Below are 12,526 nucleotides of genomic sequence, written 5' to 3'. Positions count from 1 at the left end.
TATATATACTGCTTTCCATAGTAAGCAATGAAATCCATTTACATGAAGATTAATGAATTTCTATGAAGGGGTTAAGTCACATGCTTACTTTAGCAAGATCTTTGACTGTTTCAGTTTTCCCAGTACCAGCTGGTCCAGCCGGTGACCCTCCGAGATGTAAATGTAAAGCACCTGTCAGCGTCAGCCAGCAGCGATCAGTAAGGGGTGTAATAACCAGGCGGGAAGAGCACCCCAAGTACTCGTAGCCATAATGGAATGTGGCGTTCCCTTGCACCGCATAACAAGTGTTATTGTTTTCATTCCACTGGTATCGTAGCTGTCTGAAATAAAGAATTGATTGATACTCTGGGTATCTAGGCATTTTTCTTGACATTACTAACTTGCCTCTGTGCTGTCCTGGATTAAAGGAGGCAGGTCCTTAAATGCCTTCTTTAATCCAAGAAAGTATAGAGGAAAGGTTTAAAGGGTTTGATAAGATATCTTTATGTGAGGTCCAAATAGGAGAGAATGCCCTGAGACCTGCACATAGTAGGGGCCTGGTATAGTAGGCCAAGACAGTAGGAAAAGATGGCACAACAGTAGGGCAAAATGACAAAAGAATGTCTCTTTATTAGATGCCCAACTGTCTAAACGTTGCTGGAAAATTGCCAACTGAGTTGGTGTGGCCTGCTATAGTATCAGAGGATTTAGTGGTAGCCTAGGCCCTAGTCTAGGAAAATTCTCATTAGTCCTTAGTATAATCTCTAAGAAAATTGGCCATCTAATTGTTGTGGACACTGGCTACATACTGTAGTACTATATTTGGGGAACAAGGGTTAAAGGAGAACTAAACCCTAAAAATGAATATGGCTAAAAATGCCATAATTTATATAATGAACTTATTGCACCAGCCTAAAGTTTCAGCTTGTCAATAGCAGCAATGATCCAGCACTTCAAACTTGTCACAGGGGGTCACCATCTTGGAAAGTGTCTGTGACACTCACATGCTCAGTGGGCTCTGAGCAGCTGTTGAGAAGCTAAGCTTAGGGGTCGTCACTAATTATCCAGCAGAAAATGAGGTTTGTCTGTAATATAAGCTTATACTAAAGGGCTGATTATTAAATTCTGATGCTAATTGCACTGGTTTCTGTGCTGCCATGTAGTAATTATCTGTATTAATTACTAATCAGCCATATATTGTGTCATTTCTATTCTATGTGTACTGTATATTGTGAGTGGGTCCCTAAGCTCAGTAATTGACAGCAGCACAGAGCATGCGCAGTGAATCAGCAGAAAAGAAGATGGGGAGCTACTGGGGCATCTTTGGAGACACTGATCTTTACTGCTAAAGGGCTGTGGTTGCCTTGGGCTGGTACAGAAGCCCAAAACATAATGTACGACATTTCTAGCCTACTTCTTTAGTTAAGCTTTAGTTCTCCTTTAAAGGCTGCATATGCATTTGAACTATATCAGAAATACTGTGTGGATATTAGGCAAACTTGCATGTACAACACTTTCCTTCAATTCAACACATATACATATTTATTTACCCACTATATCTGATATATACTCCTTCCTCTCACAGACTCTATAAATACAGTACTTTTGGCAGCCCCTTCTCCTTGACAGTCACATTTTTTAACTCTAGTTGATAATGACTGACATGCTTAGGATAGCACCATTACTTTTTCACAATTGTCATAACAAAAAAAAAATACCTGCATTTGAAAACAATGAGAGTGCTGTGGGGATCTTTATAAAAGTTGGCTGGGGTATGTGCAAATTGGATAGGAATGTACAAAAAACAACCTGTTAGAGGAGTGACAACAAGGAGCAATTAAGAGGGTTTCTTAAAGTCAGTGTGCCTAGGTAATACTATTTAGAACTGCTGAGAGCTAACCAGGCCACAGCGAATATATTTCAGGCTAATGATATAAAACACCTGGATTTTTAGCAAGTCTGTATAGAGGTTGATGTGTCCAAAACGTTTCTGACCTGTAAGGTTTGGTTGTCATATTCACCACATTGTGACACTATTTCTAAATGGGCAACATCTGATCACTAGAGTCTGGGTGTTCTGGTGGTGGCCCTAGGGCAAACAAGAATTCAATAGTAGTCTGACTTTTTCCTTTTTGATTTTATTACGAAAAAAGTAAGAAAAAAGATGCACACTTACAACTTAATGCAAACATTTCAAGGGCCTCCCGCCCATCACTGACGAAGGGCACGGTAGGCCCCTGAAACGTTTGATTTTGTTCTCAGCACAATACATATTTGGAGCTACTTTTTGTACACCGCATCAAGTTGTAAGTGTGCATCTTATTCCTTTCAGGATAATACTCATGCTGACTACAATAAGTTTGCAATGACCAGGAATTCCAGAAAGTATTTCATCTAAATCGTTAGTGTATTGAATTCTTCTACTTATTTTATATACTGATTTTTTAAAGGGACCACTGCCATTTTAGGATGTATGTTGCTATGACACTGCTCATACAATCCCTTATAACAATAACTGCCACATCCAACACACACCTTGTCCATTCAAAGTCATCCGACTTAAACACTTTCTTCTTTATTAATTCGGTCAATACATCTCTGCAGTGCACATAAAGCGTGAGTAAGGCTTCCAGAGTGGTCTTCTGATGAAGAAGAGGGATATCAAAAGCCATATCTGCTAGCTGCCCCAAATGCTGTATCAAATTTTCATGGACAAGTCTCAGCTCTTTCTCTGGATCTTCAGAATGAAAGCTTCTCACACATTCCTTGTTAAACATGATTTGGCTCTACAGAGAAGAAGGCAAAACACCTTGTTGTTATTGATAATGAAAGAGAGAATTGACAGTTATAATAAAATGGGATTATTTTCTAATGATTAGAAACTGTTTTAAAAATGTAGTCTTGAAGCTAAAAGCCAGTTTCTAGTGCATTTACTTAAAGTTCTTCTTGATTAAATGAGCCACACCAGCAACTAGGTTTCATAGTGTGGCCCTATCTGATATAGCTAGCGACAAGTGATAGCTAACTATTCCTTCCGATGGAGGCAGGCAGGAGAAAGTCAAAGAGATTGGCTGTACTGCCAAGCATTGTATTGCTTCCAGTTCTCCTCCGTTAGTGAAAAGGAGCTACAGCAGGCTGGTGCTATACATCAAGGTTTATCAGGTTTTTTTTGCAGGGTGACCTGGCACCTTATAGTTATGCCACGGATGATGTGGAGAACAATATTCTAAAACAATTTTTGGGAGGCTCAAAAAAGGGTATGTTACAGGGATTCTCTCCTTGAACTAGTTGTACTGTCAAATACATTTGATAGCTTTAATGGAGAAGGAAAGTCTTTTTGTGCTTGGGGGTTCCAAAAGTCAGGCACCTCCAACTGATTGTATTTACTTACCTGATAAGTGATGGGTGGCCGCAGCCATCCACCATACCCCATCGTAATTTTAAGTAAATTTAGCGGATCTGGGGAGAGAAATATACGACCTGGGGAGAGCTGGCGAGGATCATGTCTGGGCCTGCGGGGCCCACCACAGGTGTCTCACCAGCCCAGTCCGACCCTGGACACCCCCAAGGAAATATGACTTTCCTTCACCTTTAAGTACGGATTTGATGTCTTTTAGCAAGGAAGAAAACACATGGCTATTAAAATGAACTCTTAATACAAAACTGATCCAGTGACTCCTCTGGAGTCAAAAATGCATCTTTTCCCCTGAAACAAACTGGAGATGGTTTTAGGTGGGATATTTAAATGTTACTATAATGTCAGATATTTACATGCATTTTATAACAGTGATAAGGGATTTCATATACTGGAGATTATTGAAGGAATGTCGCATCATTAATGTGAATCAAGTTCTTCTCATGTTATATTGTACTGTATGTGGTACTGACTTTATGGGGCACATTTATCAAGGGTTGAATAGTAAATTCGAATTCTGGAGTGTCAAAATTCACACATTCGAATTTTAATCCTCCTATTCGAATGTAAAATCATATGTGAGATCTATCACACCTCGACAATGGAAACAGTCCTAATTCGAATATTTGTCACCTAAAACCTGCCGAGTTCATGTACAAGTCAATAACAGAGGTCTGTTAATAGCCTTCCTGACATTCAAGTTTTTCTTTTCGGAGAAAAACTTGATTCGTATGAATCGAATACGAATCGAATATGATTTAAATTTTTGGGTCGGAACCATTCGATCGAATATTAGACATTCTAATTTTTTCTTAAATAACCTATTATTCGAATAAAAAATCACATGAATTCTAAATTCTACCTTTGATTAACGGGCCTCTATGCGTAAGCCAGTATCCTGCGTTGCACGCCCCTGTTTATTGTTAATTTTGGCACACTATTAAACTCAAAAATGATTTACAAAGTGGGATTTATACTCTGTACCGGCTGAATACTGCTCAATTATTACCATCAACATGCAGTAAAAAGGCAATGTTTATTAACAACCGTGCCAATAAACCACAATATATATTAAAAGCATTTAAAAGAAACCAGATGGTGCTACTAAGTGAGAGAAGGGGCCCCTCCAGGTTGTTAATAAACATTGCCTTTTTACTGCATGTTGATGGTAATAATTGAGTAGTATTCAGCCGTTACAAAGAGTATAAATCCCACTTTGCGAATAATTTTTGATTTGGTGTGCCTTTGTGCTTGTGGAGATACTCTTTTGGCAAATTCCGGCTTAGGTATCATTGTATTATTGCCCAATTTAACAATTTCATTTTGACACTATTAAACTCCATACAGATCATTAATGCAACTAAAGACAGAAATAGCTACCAAAAAAGAATAAATCATTAAAATGTGTGACAGAGTATAATCTCTTTAAATCATGTCAGAAAGAAATGTCAGATGCCTTTTTGTGGGTTTAGGCAATTTGTTGCAAAGTGCATATATGTGCACCAGAAATATTGCACTTTCTATTTTAATATGCAGGAATATATTTTGTACTTGCTTGTCATCATTTCACCTACAGTGCTGCACAGGTATAAGGGGAATATTGCCTTCTCTGAATATTGATGCTTAATTTAGAACATATATATAGTCACTATATACAGCTCTATGGAACAAGTATGAATGGGATACAACTAAAAGTACATGGGTTGTTTCCTGCCAGAAAATGCACACATGGTTGTTTTCTGGCTAAGATGGTAGGGCCGGCCAGGCCGGCCGGGGCACCCTAGGCAACCCGGCAGTCCGCATCGGTCCCCTTTGCCACATACGTCAACGTGAGCACACGCCTGGCGCCCCCAAGCTTTGTGTCCTAGGCACATGCCTACTCTGCCTACCCCTAATTCCGGCCTAGTTGCAAGACGGCAACAAATGCCATTACAGCTAAAATTAAGATATAGTATGTCTTTCATCTGTACTTACCACTAGGAGAACCACCTGCCCTGTGTGACTGAGCATCCATTTCTTAAATTCTGATTGCCCCCAGTCCATGACACCGAGTTTTACAAGTCTAGAGAAATAAAAAATATTACAAGGAAAGAGCTCCAAAGTACAGATCTTTTTAAATTTTTTACTAATTTGACCATGAAAGCTAAAGCGGCAGTTCACTTTTAAGGTAACTTTTAGTATATTACAGAATGTCCTATTCTTAGCAAGAATGTTCTGTTCTTAGCAATTTTTCAATAGGTCTTGTTTTTCTATTTTGTATATTTTTTTAATGAATTGCCTTCAGCTTCTGCCTTTTTCCAAACTGCAATTTAAAATATTATCTTAATGCTCTGTAGGCCAATGCCTTGCAGGCCTTTTCTTCTGATCTTCCAGGATATCATTCAATGCACTGCCTGGTTGCTACAGTAAAATGAAACCAAAAAAAAAAAGTAGATGATAGAAAATTGCAGATTTTCTTAGCATAACTTATACCATACTATAAGTTCATTTTAGGTGAACTACCCTTAGTGATAGAGATGGCTGTTAATTTCAAAAACAAATTTTTCTTGTGAGACAAGGGACACCCTGACCAAATGTTGGAACTTAAACTGTCTGCAAAACCCCAATTTAAGGGAATACTGTTATTTCCCCCTCTGGCAGCAACACTTACTTCTTCACAATATCAAACATACTACTCTCCACATTTCCCAGCCACTGTTCCACTGGGCCACGGATTCGGATGTTGCTAAGGAACAAAGAAACACAGCATTTCTTTTACAATGTTTTTTTTTTGACATTGAGCATTTACTTATATAGAAGAGATGGCCTGTATATTCTCTCTCTCTTTTTTTAGGAGACAGATTAATAAAAACAGAGTAAACGTACTTGGGCATGTGAATTGTTTCTCCCTCTGCGGATCTAATCTTCACAACCACAGGAGGGCTTTTTATTGGAAATGTGATGTCTAAATGTCTGATATTCTCAAAGCACTTGACAAGATGAGGCTGTGAAATGAGAAACCAGTGAAAGCATGGCTTTAATAAGAAACGTTTAGCTGTAAATAGGCACAATTTAATTTGCTACATATCAGGAATCCCTGATGTTGCAGAACACAATTGTCTTGGCTCTTGTAAAATGCTGAGATTTATGGTTCAACAACAGGTGTAAATATCCAGGTGCATGACCCCCGCTGTATAATCTGATGTTACCTGAACAACATCTGGGTTCTTGCTTTCAGACAATATTGCCAGAAGGTCCTCGTTACTAAGAAAGTAAAATCTTGGAAACACCTTTCTCTTAATTTCAAGAAAGTCCTGTCAATGAAAAAAAAACCACTACATTAGTGAATGCTACTTTAAAGAAAATAAAATCAGGTTAAAGCTCAAAAGATGATCCAAAATAATTAAACAAACAAATCTGGTTGGCTGCGGTGGTCACTCTCAATTTTAGATCTAGCAATGATTCAACAAGTAGACAAGAGGCAACCGCAGATCAAATTTTCATTCCAGGCAGACCAATGGCAGTCTCATAGGATGCTCTGTTGAAACCCCCCTCAACCCATTTATGTAGAGATGGTGGTGTAGAAGATTAATATCCATTATCTGTGTGTATTTATGGTCATTTTTATGGTTTAGCTTTAGAAAAAAAAACCCTGCCCAGTCAACAGTTAAAGTGATTGACATTTTATTCTCTATCATTCAGCTCTTCAGATGATGGCCATATGTTCTACTGTAAATTTTGTTGACTGGTTGCTATGAGATGAAACCCCCACCTCTGCTTCTCCAGTATATGTAGAGGGTTCCAGGCTGTGAAACAGTATTTGTGGAGGTGCGACGAAACAAGCAAGTGATAAAGGAGACGGCCAATTAGGGTAATGGGTTGAGCTACAAGCGTCTGTATCTCATATTAATATTTGAAAGGCTTTATATTGTTGTAAAAACAAAATCGAAAAGAAAAAGATTTCATTTTGGTAAGTGTCAGCTTACAGGAGGACTGCAGGGGAGACAAAGTGCTTACTGTTTGATAAGGTCAGGAACTGGAGTCGAAATTATTATTTGAAGTATTATTTTAACATAATTTACATTGTGTACCATATAATCAATCATCAGAGTTTAGCCCCCCATTCCTCTTTTTTACCTCCAGGCATTTCAGGATTTTCTCAAGGTGAGCGTTGTTGTTCTGCAAAACTTCCAGAAGGCCAGGTGCAATGGCAGCTCTAAGGGCACTGGGCCTGTCTTTAATATTTTCCATTATCTCTTTCCAAGAACTGTCCACTTGAAAGAAAATCCTGGCTTCAGCTGGGAGTTGCCTAGTGAAATAGATTTGCTATATTAGAACCGTTAATGCATAATATATAATTTATCCTGTTTTGGGGATATAATTCCTTTAATTCCTGTAAAAGAGGATAAGATTTTAGAAGCTACCTCAGAGTTCCTAAACCTGAATTCTTTTACCCCCTATATATAATGTTACAAGGGCACATTAAAATATTTAAACACTATAGTGACAATCTGGGAATACAATTAGAATTAAATTCTTCCAATTTTAATATGTATGGTGCAATACATATCCTGTTAATACATTATTACATACTGCTCTTCCCTTCCTGTTTTAATCAAGTAATTGGTAAAAAAATTAATAAAGCATGCATATGGGATTAAAGAAACTCAAGGTTGTTCAGGAAAGATCTGCTCATTATTTCCTTTTAGTAAGTGAAGTACAGCCAGAAGCAATGACTGTTTTCCTTTCCTTGCCTATCTTGTCATAGCAAAAGTACTTTCTGTCCATATATCATAGAAAGGCTGCATTGTGACAGAGGGCACGCTAGAAAAAAATTCAGCAATAAAACCATGTTTTGACATTGCAAACACGCAGAGCCAACCTACACTGCCTCTCTGTCTTACTACCTTAAACTATTGCATAGTAGGGATGCACAAATCCACTATTTTAGGATCTATTTTAGAATCCTTTGTGAATACCAAACCGAATCCGAAACGTATTTTGCAAATTAGAGAAATGAGGGGAAAAGAGAGTAAAAAAACAGTAAAAAAAAATTAAATTCCTTGTTTGTGTGACGAAAAGTTTTGTGATTCGAATTTGGTTCGGCCAGGCACATCAATTTGGCTAAATCTGAATTCTGCTGAAATAGGCTGAATCTTGGACAAATCACAAATTGAATCCTGGATTTGCATCCCTATTGCATAGTCAACTTGCCCTCTCTATCATGGTCTATTGTGCTAGTACCCACCCAGTACCCAGCTAGACCCCAGTACACTTAACTACTGCAAAACCAACTTGCCTGTCTTTCTGGGTAAACTGTACAGTAGTGCCCAGTACACAAAAGTATTCTAGAGACAAACCTGACCATGATATAGAATGGATTCAGCTGTAAAATAGGATGGGGATTAGTCTATGTGGTTTAATGGATTTGTCCCATGAGGGGATGGTAACAGAGAAAAATAGCTGCCCATCTTTGAAGATTAATAACATAGTACAGTGATCCCAAACCAGTAGCTCGCTAGTAAAAATTTGCTCACAAATCCACTGGATGTTGCTCCCAATGGCCTCAAAGCAAGTGCTTCTATTTGAATTCCTGTCTTGAAGACGAGCTTTTAGTGCATAAAAAACATGTATACTGCCTAACAGAGCCTTTAGGCTTCTAGTCCACACAAGTGCTACCAATTGCAAATCATAGCCTATATTTGGCACTCCCAGGAACTTTCTGGATGCAGATGATACTCTCCAACTTTTTTTTATGTTTGAATGTGGTAAAAAAATTTAAGGGTCCCCTGACTAAAGAGTTTTTCACACCTTGTATTCACTGGTAAAGGCAACACTGTGAAATATTTAGGAAGCAATGTACCTTTGAATGTCAGAAGCAAGAAAGATCTGCTCCAGGTATAGCCAATTCCTCTGGCAAATCATGAGCTCCTCCATAGTACGCAGGAAGAGACTGAGCTTTCGATCCAACTCGTCAACTGTATTCTGAAGCCATAAGATATCAAAATTAATAATGCATATAAAACTCCCTACACTTCTCACCGAAATCCCACCAGGATGCTTAAAAGCATTTCAAGTATTTCTTACTTCTGAGCACTAGAGAAAGTCACAGACTTGTCACGAGCCATGTTACTTTCCAGGAAGCCACATCACCTTTCCAAAGTTGTAAAAAAATACTATTTAATTAGATAGATTGTGTGCCTGCTACATTGCCTGCTACATTGGAGATCTACATTCTGACACTTCGGGGGTTATTAAAGTGGACCTGTCACCCAGACACAAAAATTTGTATAATACAAGTCCTTTTCAAATTAAACATGAAATCAAATTTCTATTTTTTATTAAAGCATTCATAGCTGTTGTCAGCTCATTTAAAAATCTCAGCTGTCAATCAAATATTGTCTGCCACACTTGAGGCGGGGCAGACAATTACTTTCACTTTCCATTCAGCACTTTTTAGATGTCACTGCTCTCCCCACATTCCCCCGTTCTCTTTACCATTTAATTGTGTAGCCAGTACATGGGGATGGACATCAGGTCCCCCATTCTGGTGCATAAACAAGATTCTGAGATGATACAAGGCTTGTCTTAATAACAGTGTCCACAAAATGGCTGCTGCCTGCTTTCTATAATTTTGAAATTTCAGACTGAAGGACGCAAGATTCAAATAATTTATATAGTGTAATTAAAGTTCATTTTGCTTGACTAATGTCATATAATAGGATTTTGAATCATTTTTTTGGGTGACGGGTCCCCTTTAATTACAGCTATAATTTTTCTGGTCGGGCTTTTAAAGGAGAAAACTCGCATTTTTCAAGGAAAAAAAACAAAATTTTTTTGAGATTTATTATACCCAGAAGCTGCTAGAAGTACAAATCTGAAAATACTCCACCTCAAACCTGTTAAGGTCCTGTAGAAGTCATTGGCTAATGTTCCTTTTTCAATTTAAAGATATCGTGGTCTGCACTGTGTTTTGTACGATAATCCAAAAAATTAGGGGTTTTCTGGTGATAACTCCAGAAAATTATAGCGATTTGGGAGTCAAATCCGAATTTTATCGAGAGTTTTCCTTAACCAAATTTTTTTTAGACTATTAAATGTATAAGGTGAAATCGTGGATGGGAGTTTGGTCGAGTTTGTTTTATTGAAATTATGAGAAAAATTTGAGTTTTAGTAAATAACCCTCTTAATGATCAATCATGGTCCAATTAGGAACCTTATGGGTAGGAAATAATACTGGATGTTATGATTGGTGAGGATTACTACCTAATGCAGATACTCTAATCCTCTCTATGCTGGTAATGCAAACTATTACTTTTTAATGGCACACACTGAGATTTTGGGGGTGCTTGCACTGGCAGGAGGAAAAAATTACTTCTCATGCATCTCAGTGGCTGTCAACTTTACCCATGTGATGCTCTCATGACGGCAGCACTATGATAGTTTTATGCTAATGATGCAAACCTAGAGGCTGTGTACTGGATCATATACTGTAGGAACAAGTCCTATCCAATCTCTGTCAGTATCATTATATGATTAGTCTTTCAAACAGACTTTTTATGTAAGTGAAAACTGACTCTTTGTAACCATGACAAATCTATTCAACAGTTTAAGTCAAGAAAGGAAGCAATTTATTTAGCATGGGCTATTAAATGCTAACACTTTCAAATGTACAGTAGCTATTAATGTGTCTGGATTCGCTTGGCAGCTGCCATAATTAGCACCCAGCCGGAGTGCTGCAAATATTAACATAAATGCCTACTGCTTTTCTTTCCCACTGTCCACCTTAGCTTTGCATAATGTTTGTGCATTTTTGCATTATGTGATTTGTGATTCCCATAAAGTCTTACATGGGCTGGGTGTAATTATAAAATTGTCTTATTTCCCCTAAATAGGCTCATTAATCTCTAATGACTCTCAACGGAGTTGTGTTGTGTAAGTATTACGAACACAGCAAATGTCCCCAACTGTTATAAGCAATAATGCCTTTTTATTGTATTCCTGTAATTAAATTATTAACTAGATTAGGCAGAGGAATTCATCTTTGGTTCTTCTAATGCTGGACGCAGAGAGCTGTAGTTCAGAGTTTTATAGTAAACTTGTCTTGAATAAATACAACATTGTGTTTAACCCTTCCAGATGGCCCCCAGTCGTGTGTGTGTGTGTGTCTATAGATATATAGATATATAGATATATAGATATATAGATATATAGATATATAGATATATAGATATATAGATATATAGATATATAGATATATAAACTATATATAGCAATACCTATACTAAATGTTAGGAGAACTAAATCCTAAAAATTAATATGGCTAGAATGTCATATTTTATATACTGAATTTATTGCATGAGGCTAAAGTTTCAGCTTGTCAATAGCAGCAATAATCCAGGACTTCAAACTTGTCACAGGGGGTCACCATCTTGGAAAGTGTCTGTGACACTCACATGCTCAGTGGGCTCTGAGCAGCTGTTGAGAAGCTAAGCTTAGGGGTCGTCATCAAGCAGAAAATGAGGTTGGTCTGTAATATAAGCTGATGCTACAGGGCTAATTATTAAATTCTAATGCTATTTGGCCTTGTGTCTGTGCTGCCATGTAGTAATTATCTGTATTAATTACTAATCAGCCTTATAATGTGACATTTCTATTCTATGTGTACTGTATATTGTGAGTGGGTCCCTAAGCTCAGTAAGTGACAGCAGCACAGAGCATGTGCAGTGAATTAGCAGAAAAGAAGACGGGGAGCTACTGGGGCATCTTTGGAGACACAGATCTTCCCTGCTAAAGGGCTGTGGTTGCCTTGGGCTGTTACACAAAACATAATGTACAACATTTCTAGCATTAAGCTTTAGTACTCCTTTAAAGGAACAGTTCAGTGTGAAAATAAAAACTGTGTAAATAGATAGGCTGTGCAAAATAAAAAATGTTTCTAATATAGTTAGTTAGCCAAAAATTTAATGTATAAAGGCTGGAGTGACTGGATGTGTAACCAGAACACTACTTCCTGCTTTTCAGCTCTATAACTCTGAGTTAGTCAGCTACTTGAAGGGGGGCTACATGTTACATTTCTGTTCAGTGAGTTTGTAATTGATCCTCAGCATTCAGCTCAGATTCAAAAGCAACGGATATGACCTATGTGGCCCC

At 37.8% G+C, this 12,526-nt stretch overlaps 1 protein-coding gene across 1 annotated transcript in view; it reads right to left on the bottom strand.

Moving 5' to 3' along the window:
• The window catches only part of dnah14.L (dynein axonemal heavy chain 14 L homeolog), a 157,065-nt gene that overhangs the window by 94,644 nt on the left and 49,895 nt on the right, over positions 1-12,526 (bottom strand). The window contains exons 22-29 of the mRNA XM_018262651.2: positions 9,237-9,358; positions 7,511-7,682; positions 6,583-6,687; positions 6,260-6,378; positions 6,045-6,119; positions 5,369-5,456; positions 2,515-2,765; positions 89-320 (exon numbers count right to left, since the gene is read on the bottom strand). Coding sequence (XP_018118140.1) covers positions 89-320; positions 2,515-2,765; positions 5,369-5,456; positions 6,045-6,119; positions 6,260-6,378; positions 6,583-6,687; positions 7,511-7,682; positions 9,237-9,358 — 1,164 coding nt within the window. The remainder of the gene's footprint in view (positions 1-88; positions 321-2,514; positions 2,766-5,368; positions 5,457-6,044; positions 6,120-6,259; positions 6,379-6,582; positions 6,688-7,510; positions 7,683-9,236; positions 9,359-12,526) is intronic.

The sequence above is a fragment of the Xenopus laevis genome, chromosome 5L, assembly GCF_017654675.1.
Source record: "Xenopus laevis strain J_2021 chromosome 5L, Xenopus_laevis_v10.1, whole genome shotgun sequence".
NCBI classification, from domain to species: domain Eukaryota; kingdom Metazoa; phylum Chordata; class Amphibia; order Anura; family Pipidae; genus Xenopus; species Xenopus laevis.
The sequence above is the reverse complement of the archived record's forward strand: the minus strand, read 5'-3'. Positions and strand labels throughout refer to the sequence as shown.